This window comes from Labrus bergylta, chromosome 22 (genome assembly GCF_963930695.1).
Source record: "Labrus bergylta chromosome 22, fLabBer1.1, whole genome shotgun sequence".
Lineage (NCBI taxonomy): Eukaryota > Metazoa > Chordata > Actinopteri > Labriformes > Labridae > Labrus > Labrus bergylta.
The window spans coordinates 9,107,321-9,125,445 of NC_089216.1; the positions used below are offsets into that span (position 1 = coordinate 9,107,321).

The window sequence follows — 18,125 nt, forward strand, 5'->3', positions numbered from 1 at the left end:
CATCTTAATGGAGGGATCCAGAAACAGGCCCTCGATGAAACAGAATGATTGAAATGAGAGAAGGGAAAAATATCTAATAATTTCACGAAAAGAATTCTTATCAAATAATTCTACAATTCACTTAGCAGACGCTTTTATCCACAGCGACGTACATCAGAGAGTAAGAACAACACAAGCAAGGATCTAGAAAAAAAAGGGAACAATGTCAGTAAGAGCAAACGATCAGCTTTGAGTCTGATTGGACACACAGGTGCTGACAGGAAGTGACCAGAGGCAAAGCACAATATTGACGGCAGTTCTTGAGAGCTCTAATCAGTATAGAGCTTGATCATCATCAATAATATGGAGACCATCATCATTAAGTTAGTATTAATGAAAGAGCTGGGTCTTTAGCTTTTTCTTAAAGGTGCAGAGGGACACTGCAGATTGAATGGAGTTTGGAAGTTTGTTCCACCACCGGGGGGCGATAGAGGAGAAGAGTCTAGTCAGCGTCTTAGGAATAATGTGAGTCACAATGAAATGCTCTTTTAAAATTTAGTTTATTTATTCTGTAGGCCTATGCATACTGTTGAACACTTTTAATGGTGTCCAACCTTCACAACAGGGTCCTAAGTCTCTGACTAGACTCTTCTCCTCTGTCGCCCCCCGGTGGTGGAATGAACTTCAGTCCCTCTGCACCTTTATGAAAAAGCTAAAGACCCAGCTCTTTCATGAACACCTGCTAACTTAATCATGATGGTCTCCATATTATTGATGATTATATGGTTATTCAATTATTGTCACGATTGTCTTTGTTTGATCACGACGACTTATAAGATGGTTTCTATACTGATTAGAGCTCTTAAGAACTGTCGTCAATGTTGTGCTTTGCCTCTGGTCACTTCCTGTCAGCACCTGTGTGTCCAATCGGACTCAAAGCTGATCGTTTGCTCTCACTGACATTGTTCCCTTTTTTTTTTCTAGATCCTTGCTTGTGTTGTTCTTACTCTCTGATGCAGGTCGCTTTGGAGAAAAGCGTCTGCTAAGTGAATTGTAGAATCATTTGATAAGAATTCTTTTAGTGAAATTATTAGATATTTTTGCCTTCTCTCATTTCAATCATTCTGTTTCATCGAAGGCCTGTTTCTGGATCCCTCCGTTAAAATGTGTACTAGCACCCTTGCCACCCAATTTTAATGAAACAACTTACACGCTTACAGCAGTCAATATCATCACCCATCATCAACCCAATGCGTAAGCTCCATCTTACCCAAAACCTAGGTTTGAGTGGCGTCATCAGCTATCAAAAGACCAATTGAATGTCCAAATTTAGCCGACAAATGGAGAATAAAATACAAGTAAGTAATGCAAATCTTATTTATTTATCGCTATTAATTATTCAGTATCTGGATTCTAGATTTTAAAGGTTTGCTATTGTATGCTGAATGTATTTTAAAGTCCAATATACATAAATGAGGTTCATCTTTCCTGGTCTGAGACTGTATATTATGAAGACATGCATTTGATCCAGTCTGTAAAAGTGATGATCATGAAAATCTTTACTTCTAGGGCTGTTAGAAGAGATTAAACTCCTTCTTTCAACCTCTACAATTATAAAGTCATGCAAATCTAACAATTATTCAGTATGTGGATTCTTAAAAGGTTTGCTGATTGTATTAGTATTGCAGTAGTTAAAATGTGCCATGCATTATTATTTTTTTTTTTTAATTCTGTATTGCTCTTTGCTTGAGACAGTGGCTGCAGCAGTCAGCAGCAGGCTGGAAGATGTTGAAGTGAAGGGGGGCGAGGCACCAGTCGTGGTTTGGCGGGCACAACAGCATCCCCCCCCCCTGCCCCCCTCCCCCCCTCCTCCCTAAAACCACTGCATTGAGCCTGTAGTCGCTGCAAACAGGGGTCATTGACAGCATCATGTGGAGTCCTCAGTGACGCTGGAGCCTCCTCTGTGTAAAGCACTCTCTCTTCGTGGACTCACGCAGACGACGCGTTCTGCTCATTTTGTGGAGGAATAGTTATCATGAGGTGAGACTTTCGTTTTTTAAATCTGTCAGTGTTTGTTGTTGCCCTGTTGCTAACTAGCCGTGCTAATGTTAATGCTCAGCTATTAACTCCAATTCAGCTGTAGGTCAACACATTGGGAATTAACCTCTGCAGTGGGGGCGACCAATTAGTGTTTTATATATATATATACATAAATATATATATATATACATGGTCGCTGTTGAAGGGGAATGGATATGCATGCATGTGTGCCATGCAGCAAAGTGGCTAGTTAGCATGCTTAGCAAACAGCTAAAGCAGACAGCTACCTTCACGTGGCTAACAAGCATGCTAACCAGTGCTAGTCTGTCTCCTGGTTTCATCAAAGAAAGCAAAGCATGAGTCGACTTGTAATGTTTAGTGTTTGTTTGCAGGTAGCTTGCTGCTTTAATGTTATTATTTTAAGAAGGGGAAACTCTGCTTTGGAGCATGACCCGGTGCACATGCATCAACTCAGCGTGGGGGGGCTGTAAATGTTAGCTGTTTCGTTTAAATGAGCTTGTCTGCAGCCTCCCACTTCTGAGCTCAGTGCCCCCCCCCCCCCCTGTGAAGATAAGTATTCATGTGGGTCCCCTTTGAAGACCTGATAGGCTTGTTAGAAGGTAGAAGACACAACGTCAGGTTAAAAAAAACCAACAAAAATCTCTGAATGTCACAGGAGAGGATGCTCAGGGTCACTGCCCCTGGATTTTTTTTTATTTTTATCATCTCTTCAACCTTATACCAACATGTGTGCTTATATTACAACCTCCAGGGTGACTACAACTGCATGCATTAGTTGGACAATTGTCTCAGTTTTAAGTAAAGCAGAGCCTTGCATCATCTAACTTTGACACTGCAGCTTTCCCCCCCCCATACCGTCAAGGACATGGCTGCAGAAGACTGTGCAGACTTTCAGACAAGCTGTTTGCTGTTCAGTGTTTTCAGATTCAGTCACTTTTGTTGCATACAAAACATAAACTGAACGTGTGTTATCGGTAGTAAAAAGAAAGAAGCTATTGCAATGCTGGAGGTGCAGATGCATACATTATGTATTTCAAAGTCGAACGTGGTGTGTCCACTAGAGGTGAGTTCTTTTTTTTTTTGTTCCGCTAAAATAAAAGACATTCACGACTGAATGTTACCACAAAGCTGCAAAGGCCAACTTCTACAGCCGACCCGTGTGCAGTGCACCAAGCTTCCCTGCAGTTTGACGTGAATAACCTCGCTCTGTGGTACCTTGAAGTCAACGAGTGAACCCATATAGTTCTCTATTCTGAAGCCGTTTCCACTTTTAAACTTTAGCCTGAGTTGGATATATCATGTATCAAACTGTATTGTGGGCTCATGGGTGGGATATGTATGTGTTGTGTTGTGTGTTTGTATGTGTGCTGGCTGCTGGAACACCTAAATTTCCCTGCTGGGATGAATAAAGTATATCTTATCTTATGTTTTATGTGAGTCGACTTGTTTGATTTTGTTTGATTTTGCAACTTTGGGTTATTGCCAAACTCTTTTTGACGCACAACAGTGGTTGAGAAAAGTACAGTCATTCCATCATTAACATTATTTGACATGGACTGACTTTTTGTCCTTTTCATTTTTGCTGATTTAGTAACTTCCAGTGCATGCACATGTGTCTGTGTGCAATCCTGCCCTGTTAACGTTGTTCCTCTTGAGTGGCGATCATGTCCTCAAACTTGCGCGTCTTCCTCTCGCAGGCGTGACCGTGATAAGGAACGAGACCGGGAGGAGCGGCTGAGTCACAGCAACCGCGATCGGGACCGGGATCGAGAACGGGATCGAGAACGGGATCGAGAACGAGAACGAGAACGAGTGCGGGACAGAGATGGGAAGTCATTTGGGGCGCCGAACAAGCCACCTGAAGCGGGCGGAGGCTTCCCGAAACAAACCCCCACGCAACAGCAGATCAACCCGTTCACCAACCTGCCCCACACGCCGCGCTACTACGAGATCCTGAAGAAGCGGCTGCAGCTGCCCGTCTGGGACTACAAAGAGAGGTTCAATGACATCATGACGCAGAACCAGTCTTTTGTGCTGGTGGGAGAGACGGGCTCTGGAAAGACCACACAGGTAATATAACAAATACTTCTTTGCACATAAGAATGCTCTACAGTTTGCTTCATGTCTATATGTTGCTTAAGCTCATAACAATAAAGGATAACAGTTCAGCTGTATAATAAAACTGTAATAATAAAACCAGCTGCAATGATGAAGTGAAGCATTCTGAAGAGTTTCTCCGTGGAGCTGAGTCGCACTGTGTGGTTGTTCGGTTTATTTTAACTTCTTGAAGGAGCTCTGGGTTTTCTGACTTTGAAAATGTGCAAGAGGGAAGATTAAAGTAAATCACAGGCTGAGCCTCCTGAGGGGAATACAAACTATCTTCCAAACACTTCTCAAATGAAGAGGAGTTATCTCCACTGCTTTCTGTATTGATGATACTTGAAAAACATCAACAGACTAATTTATGAGGTTTTCAACTCTACAATCCAGTCTGAATATCTAGTGTGTAGTCACCTCTTAATAAATCGACAGAACATGCACGTTAAGGAAGAAGCTCCATTTGTGCACGTTACAGAACTGCCATTGGTGGTGCTTGCCATTGAAAGTAATCCACAGTAACATTTAAATAATAGCAACTTTTCTTTAGATTAATGACAGAATGATAAGAATGGCCATCGGATGAATTAAAGAATAAAACACAAATTTTGAAGGAAGAAAAACAAGTCAAAACAAAATATTACTGCATTCACTTTGTCTTGATGCAAATGTAGCTTAAATTACACATAAGGTTTCACAATAGAAAAAATGGATTTAATCATACAGCCCTGTGGAGCCACGATAGCCTTCCAGTTATATTGCGCGCCCTATGTATGGACGATATAAGACACTTTACAAAAGAGCTGGTAAAATAGCTTACTCTTTGTTATATTATTGGTCCCCCTCAAACATGTCCTGATGGTGAGGTTCAGGTCCTGTATTTACCAAAAACACATTTAATACTGTTTTTTGATCTCTATCTCTACCAAACGTGTCATCTGCATTTTGATCTTCTGATTCGAAGATACATTTTGAATGATCTCTAAAGGGCGGTCATCAAAACCTCAAGCCTCAAACCTCAATGGTGCAGAAGTAATGCTCTATGTTTGGGACTCTTAGCAAATGCTTTTGTATTAAGCTCACAGCAAGAGCATGCCGTCACGGAAAAAGGTTCACTGGTATATCACTGTCACAATGTTTTGCTTTGAAGAAAATAGTAAACTGTGGTTAAGAATAAGGAGAAGCAGCTAAGTTATGAAATCATCGGCTTTGCTTTTCATGTTAACACTTCCTCCTCTGCCGTCTTTCAGATCCCTCAGTGGTGCGTGAACATGGTGCGGTCAATGCAGGGGCCAAAGAAAGCAGTGGCCTGCACTCAGCCCAGGAGGGTAGCTGCTATGAGCGTCGCCCAGAGGGTGGCTGATGAGATGGATGTCATGCTGGGCCAAGAGGTGGGCTACTCCATCAGGTTTGAGGACTGCAGCTCCGCCAAGACACTACTCAAGTAAGAAAGCCAGTTCAAAAATATAAGCCTCCGCTTTTAAAACCAAAAGCAACGACTGTGTAAGAGCTGGACTGGAATGAAGAAGACAAGAGTAGGAGCGTGTTATCTTAAGTTACCCAAGTACTCAACTTCAGACCCAAATATTATCATGATTTACATTTAATAGCAGAAAAAATGAATTACCTATACACATTTAAAAGTGTTGTAAAATATATTTTTCACCATAATAAATATGTAAGAAATCAGATTTTCCTGTGGCTAGTATCTGACCAAAGTGAACCAGGAACTTTAAGACACAGGTCGTGATAATGAGCCTTTTACTGAAGCTGTCCTAGATCATTTCAGCAGCATGGTTTTACTCAGACAATGCCATGTACAGTATGTGATGACAAAAACTTGCTAATCTTCTGCGGGTAGGAATTACAGGGTGTGGTACGTCGTTGGTCGCCCATGATTTAGATTATATCGCAATACAGCAATTTTGCGGCAATTGACATGTTGAAAGACAATCATAATGATGCATCATGATATCTGATTTACTAAAGAATATAGAATGCTCCTAAAAAAGGTAAAGTTCAGGATAGAGTATTTATTCACTGCAAGTCAGAGTCAGTTTCCCCTCTTAATGTCTTTTTACCGCTCTCTGACATTATCTCGCTGTCGTCTTCTTTTGGCAAATTAACTTACGTTCAAGTAACCCTCTTCCAAGTTGTAAGCGCCACCGTGAGGACTCATGAAGTGGTCGTATTTTTTTTCAACATTATAACTTTCATATTCTTCACACAGAGTCAGGGCGACGGTATATTTGCTGTGTGGATATTTTGTACCTCACGTCTTCTGCTCAAACAGGTACATGACAGATGGAATGTTGCTGCGGGAGGCCATGAACGATCCTCTGCTGGAGCGCTATGGCGTCATCATCCTGGACGAGGCCCACGAACGCACTTTAGCCACGGATATCCTCATGGGGGTCCTTAAGGAGGTGGTCCGCCAGAGGCCTGACCTCAAGGTAAAAGTGGTTTTAGAAATCTGTTTATTGGGTGTTTCTCTAAAAACAGCTTGCTTTCTTTTCCTGCCTTAGTTTCAGGATTGCCGTCCTTTTAACGCCGGTGTATATAAATCCTAATGTGGCTATTTATTCAACTTCTACATTCGCTTTTTATTCCAGAAAAGAGAGTTTTACCTCACATTTATTCTGTCCAATCTTAACATTTCTTGTTGGAAGCCCTCCTGACAGTTCTGTGATTTGTTGGCACAAACATGTCCCACTTAATGCTTACAAAACTCTGTAAAAGCCTTAAATATTTCTTCTTCCCCGGAGGAGAAATTCAGTGTCAGCCAGTGTTAATGTCCCTCTTCTGTCACTGCTCTGTTTTGTCACATTTTTTTTTTTACCCCGACAGTGTCCCCGCGTCTGACAGCTGTGTATCAGTTCAGGGTGGAGAAATTGCAGCACTAGGGGAGCTTGTTCCCAGAGTCAGCCCTATTTTTAAGGTGATCAAAAGGGGACAGCGACTAGTCGGTGGGGATGGTTGTTGTACAGGCAAGCGAAAGTTTCATCGGCAGAGTGTGCCAGACGTAGTTCTCATAAAGCAGATGGATAATGACTAGCTGTTTGTCAGCGTGGAATCAAAGGTTAGATTGTTGTTCGCGGACTGTTAAATGAGGTCTAGGTTATTGGGAATGATCACCCACCCACACCCCTCTATCTCCTTCATCCCTATCCCCTTCCAAATTGGAAAGTTTAATTTGCCTTGATTAAGAGCAATTATGATGTCTCGCAGAGCGTAAAGCGAAATGCCGAGACACTGGCCCCTGAAAATGTTTGAGATTGAAAATGGGAGACGCGTTCCCCCATCAGAATCCTAATGCGCTCCATCTAATGGCTCCGGAGAGAACATTGTGTACTCAACATCAGGAACAAGGACTGTCGGAAGCTGCGTGTAGGTCACTGACTCTGAGTCGAATGCCAACTTTCACACTGTAAGCGCCATCTTGAATCCGTTCCAACACCCTTATCCTAAATTCTTTATAATAAGCGTCACCCATTCTGTAAAGCTTTTTAGCCTCCATCTTTGTTCTGTGTAGTTGCACCCTTATCTACTTCGTAAATGTCCTTATCCTTAATGACCATCAGGCAATATAAAAAGTGAACTCATTCCACGCTCGAGTGCTCACTGCTTTAATCCCTCACTGTCATGTGCACTCTTCACTTCTACTTTCATCTCTCCTGTCACCTCTTTTCATGAATACATCGTCCCCTCACAGACTTTTCTCTCTCGCGCTCGCCCTCTGTCCAGGTCATCGTCATGAGCGCCACGCTCGACGCCGGGAAGTTTCAGGTGTACTTTGACAGCTGCCCGCTGCTAACCATCCCCGGACGCACGCACCCCGTGGAGATTTTCTACACGCCAGAACCGGAGCGGGACTACCTGGAGGCGGCCATCCGGACGGTGATCCAGATCCACATGTGCGAGACGGATGAAGGGGACGTTCTGCTTTTCCTCACTGGACAAGAGGTATGTTGGTTGTAAACAGGGAACTTTACCTGTTAGGTGTTTGCTTGTCTTAGGCGATATTTACACAGTTATGTTAATGTAAGACTCATTAGATACACATAAAGCTGACATGTTGTATTGCCGCCCAGTTGATCAAATCAGACAGTTTATAAACTCAATCTGGCCCTGAATTGTTTGTAAAAAAAAAAAAAAAAAAAGCTTTAAGAAAATATTGACCTTCACAGTCGTTGCTGCATCCCTACAGAGCTAACAACAGTTTGCACTACTGTAGCAGTTGTGGCTGTAGTTGCTAAAACTAGATTTTTTTTTTTTTACATGTTAGCAGCATCTTAAAAATCAAAAGTTTTACAGGATATAGTCTGCAAAGGAATGTGCAGACCAAGCACTCAAACTTTTGAAGCCGACAGTCCTGCAGGATCTGATGTCTGCTGACACAAAGATGAGAGTTTGACAGGCGCAAGAGAAACATGCAGCTGCATCCCTTCACGGGGCATTGGACTCACAAATAGAATTTTACCGAGTACTAAAAGCAAGATTTATTTTGTGCCAAAGTTTCTGGTTTATGTGCTGTTTGATTTTAAGAAAATCTTCAGTTATTAAACAGATTCATTTGCCCTAAAAAAAAAAAGATCATTGTAAATGCCACATTGTGTTTATTATAACAACAACCTAATCATTAAATCATATTCAAATCCGGCCCTTCTTAAAGAGTAGCTGATTAGGCCTGTTATAAAATGTCAACGATTGTATCAAACTATTATTAGATTAACTTTTCCATAAACATTTGGCAGTTTTTTTTTTACCATTTCCAAAACTAAACTTGTTATTTTAAAAAGCAGGAAAACACGTAACATAAAAACAAAATGGTTTTAGTTGAATCTTCTGTTGTTAAATCCACTTATCATTTCAGCCTCAGTTTCATGAATTTTTTCTTACAAAACAAACACGGCAATAAACTCCTGCAAAGATGTGATATATCTTCGTGGTTACATTGTGCATATTAATCGAATAATATAGTTTGAGTTGCTCGCACACAGTGTCATGAGCACAGACACACAAATGCCCTCTCTGCACCTGAAATGACGGATCCTCACATGTTAGATGTTAATGCATGTAAGTGCGTCTATCTGGGAACCACCAGGAGTTGCACAGCGAAGAGAGAGAGAGAGAGAGAGGGGAAAAAAAACTAGGAGCGACCCAGATTCTGCCCTCCCCCTGAATCTCTGAAATTAAGTCATTTATTATTTTTTTCCCTCCCTGCAAATGTTGTCCACCGATGTGTAATGGAGGGCAGGGTTCACGCCCAAAATGATGAATTTGGTCACAGTAGGGTGGAATCGCACACCCACCCACCCACACGCATCTATGCACACATGCATCCACACACACAAACGCACGCGCATACACCAAATGCACACATGGACACACATACAGAGAAGACATGTCCTTACTGTTGGACGGGTGAGGCCTGTCAGAGCTAACACTACCTGTGCTGCTGCTGCTGCTGGCATGTTTTTTTTTTCTCTTAGCACCCTGACAAAATAGTGTTGGAGAAGACCATGTTATTACCTGCGGTTGTATTGAACATATTCACACAGTGGCGGTGTTCCTGTGACGTTCCTGTAAAGATCAGGCAAGAACGTGAACATTTTGAGGTCAAGAATGTCTCTTTTTTTTTTTTTTTTCAAAGTGTGGTGAGCAGACGAGACAAAAAAAAGTGTGCAAACATTGCAGGAGACAGACAAACGACAAAAATAGCACAAGAAACATGCCACGTGAAACAGTGCTGAGATTAGAAGCTCATAAGATTTGAACCCCCCCCCCCCATCTTCCAGTTGATTGCAAGAGGCACAGAGAGTGTAGTGGTGCCAAAGGTTGTGACGCTTCATGTTTATTATGAACTTTTGGAATGATGTAGTTTTGTTCAAACGTCTGTTGCTGATGTTATTCTGCACTCTCTTTAATTTTCCTACATCTACGATAACGTGTTTCCCCAGGACACACATTTGCATAATTGTGTGTGTGTGTGTGTTTGAGATGACTGACAGATTTTAGCGTCGGGTTCAAGTCCCGCCTCAGCCCCAACTCTTTGCCTAGGTTGAGATAGCATTTCCAATATGGTGGACAACATTGCTTGGCCTCAAACTGTCTCTTTAGAAACAAATGAGTGAAGACACTGAAACTACGTCCGTGTTTTATACAGTCCATAGCCGCTCCAGTTTCTCACCGTGAGTGACATCACCAGTAGTATGTCCGCTGTGTGAATATGGTCTACTGGAGAATGTAACCGGTGTAAATACAACACAAAATCTCTTTTTGGTTTGATTACCTGTTTGAACCTGGATGATTTAACGCTTTGTGTGTGGAAAAGAAAAATACTCTGTACTCTGTCCCAGAGTCTTAACCGGCACGGATGAAGTTGTGATCTTGTTGTTTATTAGCAGTAATTATTTGTCACACTACAGCAGCTTGACCGTGTCAGAACACCTACGTCAGATTTCATTTACCAAAGCAGGATCAATATGCGGCTTGTTACAAAAGGGGATAAAGTCATCGGAGGGCTCAGTGTTTGAAGTGGGCTCCACCGAGGGATGCTGATTGATTTTAGATTTAGCACAATCCCAGCTGCTCGGATGGCCCGAAACACTGATCGTCACTGTTGTTTATGTGTGGAGAAGTCTTGAGATATTTTCGGGGCGATGTGTTCAAATGTTTTCTGCAGTTCAATGTAATTTGTTGATTTATATTCCACCCCCCATGCACTGTGTCAAGCTAAGGCATTACCGAGAGCACTCCCACGGTGAGTTCATTATCGCCCCCTCCTAATTGGGTTAAAGAAGTTAATGTGTGGTAGGTCTGGCAGAGATGGGTGTTCAAAGGGTGCTGCAGCTCATCCCTCCAGCGCTTCTTAACCTCTTCAGTCTCCCAGCAACTTTGATGTAGACTAATGATCGGGAGGCAGATTCATGGCCAACCATGAACTGTTACATTTTTTTTTTTTCTATTTCAGACCAAATCAAAATGCACATGACCCTTTTCCTCCCTCTTATTTATTTATTTATTTTTTGCTTTGAGATATTTCACTTTCACAAACAAAAAGAACTGAAGCATCAACTCCAAACAAGAAAGTCGAAACTTATCACAGCTGTTGAGCAAAGATAAGTCCTAATATTTAAGCTTCCCCCTCAGCTGCTAACATCAAAACATGGGGATTGGCAGGGGGGTTGTTTGCTAGTCAAGAGGAGTGCCTAAATGTGTCGGTTATTAGCTTGGCTGTAGATTGTTGCTGCTGGGGTCGCAGGGAGAGCTGGTGGACAGGTTCCCAACACTGGCCAACTGCCCCCTATGTGTTAGCTCACACACAGGCACACATGCAGATACACAAACACACTCACACACAGGCACACTCTGTCTTGATGTCCCTAAGGGACAGACAGCCAGCTTGCTTCCAGCGCTTTGGCAAAGAGGTCCCCTTTTTTTTTTTATTTCTCCATGGCAGCTGCTGCATCCAGAGGCTTGATAGGCTATTAATACCCCGGCTAATTTTACCAATCCATTCAGATTTACCGTTTTCCACTTGTCAGTGTGTTGATTAAGAGGCACATGGCCATCAGCGGGGTTTGACTTAATGCGATGAACGAGGGGACAAACAGGGCTAATAACACACTCGCAGTCCAGAAGGAAAACAGGAAATGTCACCCTGGTGCTTTCTCATGTCGAGGCAAGTGTTCCTGGCTTCACACGGCCGTACAGATTAAGTCACTTTCAGTCATGCTTGATTTATTTTAGGCACAGTTTGTTTCTAGAGGAGGGAACAAAGTTGTCTGAGCTGTCTTTATGGCTTGTTTTGTTTACCTATGAGATATAATACGCATGCACAAAGAGCTCTGATGCATCCCATTGTCCATCAAGAAGCACAAAAAAAAAAAAAAAAGAATGTACGTCACCCTGTTGTTCATCATTGCATTATGCCTCCTCTTTATGAAAACCTGCTGCATTGCTCCCATGGGCCTGCAGGTGGTGCAACAGTACAGGCTGTAATGTGACACAGTAGTAAGTGCTGCTTCAGAAGGATTAAATGATTGTTGTTAGCGAAACAAAGACAACGGTTTAAACAAGGGGAGTTAAAAGAGGTGGGGGGGGGGGGGTTAACAGAAACTACCTGAAACCTAAAAGTATGATTCAAAGTGTATGTATAAAGGTGTGTAAAATAAAAGATAATGGGTTATGAATATGGGCTTCCTTTGGAATGTGTAGGCATGTTGATTACATTAAAAGTGTATTCAATTGAACCTAAAGAGAGTAGGTCATAGCCCCCCCACGTGCTCACTATCATGCTTTCTTATTCCTGGCTCTGCTCAGGTCCTCAGTCTGTCTGCCAGCCCACCGGCTCTAGAACGTTCAGCTTCACTAAACTGATCTGCCATGATTTGCCGCTGGTTATGCATCAGTGCTGCAGTCTCATCTCACATTCCCTTCTACAATACTGCACTGTGGAATAATGAACCCTGTTTGAGTCTGTCTGGCTGTGTGTGCGTGCCTGTTTCTGTGTGTGTCTGTGTGTGTGTGTGTATCCATGTTTTCCTTGATTGCTGCATTTGACAACAGAGCCACAGGGAGCTCAGCAAAGCATACCGCAGTCCAGGTTTAATTTCCTCCGTCAGATGGAGCGATAGTTAGAGAACAAATGTACTGTAGCAGGGAAGCACGGCTTCCCCGGCCACCCCTCCAACGCCGCCGCCTACACCATCACCCAGGTTCGCCGCCATTGTCTGTGCAGGTGTTCCACGGGAGCTGTTTGACGTCGCTGTTGTAAGTGTCACCTGAATATCGCTGTCGCTCTTTCTGTCTTCTAGGAAATCGACGAAGCTTGCAAAAGAATCAAGAGGGAGATCGACGACCTGGGCCCCGAAGTCGGCGATATCAAAATCATCCCCCTGTACTCCACGTTGCCTCCACAGCAGCAGCAAAGGATCTTCGAGCCACCGCCGCCCAATAAACCAAATGGTGCCATTGGAAGGAAGGTATAACTGCCTTTTTCTTTTGCTGTAGAAACACTCACCGAGGGAGGGAGGGAGGGAGGGAGTGGGGGGGAGAAACAGAGTGGGGTTGTTGAAGAAAGGCCAGATGGGGAATAAGGTGCGAGAGAGCTGGAAGGTAGCGACTGAACACCCCCCCCCCTCTCTTTCTCAGCTTTAGCGCAGAACTGACTCACACAACATATGCTGCTTTTGTCAGCATGCGATTCTCTGCTCTAAATTATAACTGGGGTATTACTCACGCCCTCTGAGCCTGAGGAAAGTACTGCATTCTCAGTCATTTTTATCTTTCCACTACATTTACACAGGCCCTGCTGCGGCGGCGGCTCAGAAAGGAGTCCTAAGACCTCTGGCTGCCCGAAAAACATGTGAACAGCACACACAACGCGAGCTGATCACGAACAAACACACCTCTTAGGGCTACGTAAAATAGTCCTCTTCTGCTTCCTCAGTCTCTTAATCCCGGAGGAGTGCATGATCCTCTTTATTGATACTGACACAAGACAATTCCTCTCTTTCGTGTGACAGTTCCTATTCAGATGGGCTCATCACCAGAGCAGCAGCAGCACCACCTGCGCTGCCACACTGTTGGCCAGGGATCTGACAGAGCATCAGAATATCATCACTGCCTGTGAACGGGCAAACGTTCACCCCTAGCATCTGATAGGGGACGATGTTGATGAATGACTCAATGCTGCGAGCCCTCTAATTGAGGCGGATCGGTCGGACATATGAGTAGGGAAATCATTCAGGGGCTGTCGGAGTTGGAACACATTACAATGGTTTCAAACTAATCAATTTAAAGTGATGTTGGTAACGTAGGATTCTCCACGATGTGAATTAAAGTTTCTTTTTTTTTTTTTTTGCATGTCCGTCGTGGCCAGCTCAGATCAGATTTTTTTTAAAATGACACTTCGATCAGCTGAAGTCACATGGGACCCGATCTTTTCAAATCAGATTTTGGCCAACTTCATATGTGGTCCTAAATCACATACAGGTCGGATCGTTTGAAATGCAACCTCAGGCTGAGCAGCCGGGTCAGAATACATGCAAAGGCGAGAGTCACTCGCACTTCATGAAAACAGACATGAAAGACGGCTGCAATGTAGGGGGTCATTTGAGAGACGGTGAGGTGTGAGACCTTATCAGTATTTTGGAGGATTCCTCTGAGTAAGCAAAACTCAGAGGGTCATATCCTAACTGCCCTGTGTTTGAGAGCATAATGTGCTGCGTGTGACATCTTCGTTGTCCTTTTTGTGCATTCAGGATAGTGAACAGTGCACACAGGAATCTAATGGGGACAGCCAAACAAACCAAAAAAAGGACCAGATCAATAAATCAGATTTGAGCATTAAGGCTTACAGTGTGAATGTAGAAACTACTTTACTTAATTGTAAAAGGTGGAACTCACGTACGCTGATATTGGAGTATGGTGTGGAACTGACAGGGGGAAAAAAAAAAAAAAAAAGAGGATGGAATAGTCTGAGCTTTGTATTGAACAGCCAGATCTGATTGGACTGTCAAAAGTCTAAGTCTGGCACAGCCCTAATAGCACCATCTTTCTTTTCCGTCTCAAGGTTTATAGATTCATCTCTTCCTGCTTTCTGTCTGACTGGTGTGTGCTTGTGTGCTTTGTGTGTTGAGCTTTAAAGGCTTAGTTTTCTTAGTTGTGTGATTATCCGGAGTTGGATAAGATCTTTCTCAAAAGTGGAAATATCATGCGCAGTGTTTTGCCTCTGCTTTTAAAAGTGATACGAACAAGAAACTGAGTAGCGGCTGCACAGGGACAGGTTTAAATATGATTTGGTTCTTGCAGTCGTACAAGCATTGTACAGTAAGTTTACATCCATTAGTGTCGGGGGGGGGGGAAGAAAGGATTTTCCACTGGCAGCAGACGGCTGAATAACAGTGGCTCCTCCACTTGGTAAACATCCCTGCAGCAACTTCTCCCTGACTCCCCCGAGTTTAGTTATACAGGAAATAAAAGCGCATATCGTGACTCTGACGACCTCTGAACTGTCAACCCAGCAGCCACTTTTAGCACAGTCAATGCCCTCCTCTCCCCTCAACATCAATTTGTCAGGTGCTTGTTGAAATGGCGGCGATGGCATGTGAAGTTGCTGTGCGTGAAGGAAATATGCGAATCATCAAGTGGGGAGAAAAAACGCAGAGATGTCATCCAAGCCAGCCCAGGAGAAAGTAGTGAAAAAGAATTAAGGTTCGCCACGTCTGCCGCCGCGCATGCTAATGACTGCATTAGGCACCCCTCAATTAACATGAAGCACTAGCTTGTCATTCCTCTGCTTCTGCAGGGAGGCCACTGATCTTCTATTTTTTTTTGAACAGTTTAGTCATTCAGGCCGAGGCTGCAATTGGCTAATTACAAACAAAGATTATAATCTCACTTTGCTTTACAGGGTCTCAAAGTGCTGTGATGGGTGTTTGCTTTGTTTTTTTTAGCATCGTCACGTTCGGAACACGCCGCAAATGCCACTGCAAATCCGACGCGTCTCCATTTCAGTGAGCTTTGAATGTGGGTGCGTCGCTGCAGCTCAAAGCACAATCTCCTTTCTTTTTTTTCCCCCAGCCGGGAGAGAAAGCTTTATTTGTCAACACGGCTGCGCGTCGCAGCAGGGAGTGTGAAAGATGCGCCGCGTTCGCCATAGCACTTGCTCTCCTGCAGGTAATAACCCAGAAATAACATGCAGAGATGATGCTCTAATGATATTACTGATGAAGAAGCCAGGATTATCCCGCGCTGCAACAGACTGGAAGGAGCCGGCCTATGTTCAGCGTAATGGCCCCAGCACGGATAATCCTTCAGAATCAATGCAGTCAATGAGGCCACCCATATGATCATGAAATGTGAGAGGGTGTCGCGTGTGGCATCTGCTGGAGCACCGACTGTGTCCCAACATGCAGGACCGCCTCACCTAGTCCATTTTTTAAGCTGGACATTGAAGCATTCAATGCCTTTCATCCCTCGCTGGGACAATGGTCGTCGGCATATAGTGTCTGTCACAAGACACTGTCTGATAGACTGCTGCCTTTTTTGGGGCCACTTTAATTTCAGACTGCCACAGTGTGACTAATTGGTTTCGTAAAGATGTGATTTCTCTCTACCTCTGAGTCATTGACGGCCCTTTTCGACTGCTGGAACTTTTGTCCTGCTAGCGGGGGCTTCACATAAACTTAACTTTTGCTATCGGCTTCATATTTGATTAAAAGTAGGGCTGGACGATGTAGCTAAAAAATACATCATGATAAAAATGCTTCATTTCAGTCAGTACTTATTGATAGTTTTCTAATTCCCCACTTTTATTAAAAGACATAGGTATAAGTAGTGAATGAGATAACTTGAATTCAAGGAGTGTTTAACTGATAATGGAACCTTAGATCTGAACTCTATGTGAGCTACACCAGTACAACATAATCAACATCTATGAGATGCAGATTAAAAGTCCACGAACATGCAGGCCATCACCTGCTGTGCACCAAGAAGACAGTCAGTACACCTAGTTCACCAATATGCTGGATTGGTTCTTAGATTGCAGTAACAATATGAGACTGAACCGGACCTCATCCGACCCTCACGCTAACACTTCCAGTGGTGGCTGGCTTGTGCGCTGAAATAGAGCAGAACATTCAATCTAGTAATTTTGTCATTGCTTTGTATCAGGGATACACAATATGTCATACAAGCTAAATGCAGTGTGTTAATTATCACACAGACGTGCTCTTCTTCACCCTGTGTGCTGTTGACAATGGGATAGGTTTTTATGTAGTAATGGATGTATTCTACTTGAACATAGTCAAGAGTATTTGTGAGTTTTTAATTTCTCAACTCGCAACTAAACAAACAAACACACTGTAGGTCGGAGCATAACGTGTTTCAGTTAATTGGCTTGGCATCCCGCTCCCAGCTACATGGCTGTTGCACATGTTGGCTATATATATATACACACAATATAATAGTTATACTATATCAAGCAGGCCTACCTTATAGCCATACAGTTTGTTTTATTGTTCGTTCTGTTTTATACAACTGCAAGTTTTTCAAAAAAGATGTCTGTCGTGGTTTGTTGTTGTCTTTTATGCTGTGACCGCGTCTGCTTGACCAATCAGCAAGGTGGCTCATTTGGATTTCAAAGCAGTTACAATCGTAGTTTAAGGACCTCCAAGCAGATGGAAAACAGAGACAGCAAAAGCAGAACCTGTGAAAAGTGATTCATGTTGTGTTATGTGTTATTAAGCTCTTACAGTGAAAATAGGCTGAAAATGAGTTTACCTTAAACCTGTGAACCAAGCTGTCGGTCTTGGTGTAACTTCCACTAAGCCGGCTGCTATTTTCAGTTGTCTATCAAAATTAAGCAACTCAAAGTCATCATGGAGCGCTTATGTCAATCAGACCTAGACCGCCATTCATCCAAGAAATCCATGAATAACAACCCAACCATTTGCCAGATTCTGCTGCCTGATCAGTTTCGTACAGACATTTATTGCCATCCCTTCATTTCCGCTGCTTGAATACTAAGGGGAACGTGCGTTTCCACAGGTGAATTACCCGAGGTCGAGGGCTGAACGAAGGGGGGGGGAAGGGGGGGGGGGGGGGAAGGCCCTCCCTGGCATTAATAACTAAACAGTTAGGCATTCTCAGGCTGGAGAGAAATCCTCGCTTAAAAGGTGGGATTTAAAAGTCTGTAAGGCTCACAGCTTGAAGACAGCTGAAGAGGCACAGCTACAAAGGAAGTGTGTCAAGTGTGCAAAACTGGTCCTTTTGGACCTGTATCAGCAAAGACTACAGAGGACTGTTTGGTTTTCTGCTTGGCATTTTATCATAAAGACTACCAAGAAAGCACGGCTCCGGCCAAATGTCCGCGCAGGTCAGCCCGCATCTCGTCCCTCTCCTCGTAGATGTTAGGCCAAGTGAGCGAGGCAAAGATATTGAAGTGTGGAGAGGCATTTTTCCCCCCCCAACACCCACTT

General features: G+C 43.4%; 1 protein-coding gene across 1 annotated transcript in view; it reads left to right on the forward strand.

Moving 5' to 3' along the window:
• The first annotated feature begins 1,855 nt into the window (after positions 1–1,855).
• Positions 1,856–18,125, forward strand: part of dhx15 (DEAH (Asp-Glu-Ala-His) box helicase 15) — a 29,098-nt gene continuing 12,828 nt past the window's right edge. The window contains exons 1-6 of the mRNA XM_020630455.3: positions 1,856–2,019; positions 3,738–4,110; positions 5,388–5,581; positions 6,431–6,590; positions 7,882–8,100; positions 12,957–13,124. Coding sequence (XP_020486111.2) covers positions 2,015–2,019; positions 3,738–4,110; positions 5,388–5,581; positions 6,431–6,590; positions 7,882–8,100; positions 12,957–13,124 — 1,119 coding nt within the window. The 5' untranslated portion in view covers positions 1,856–2,014. The remainder of the gene's footprint in view (positions 2,020–3,737; positions 4,111–5,387; positions 5,582–6,430; positions 6,591–7,881; positions 8,101–12,956; positions 13,125–18,125) is intronic.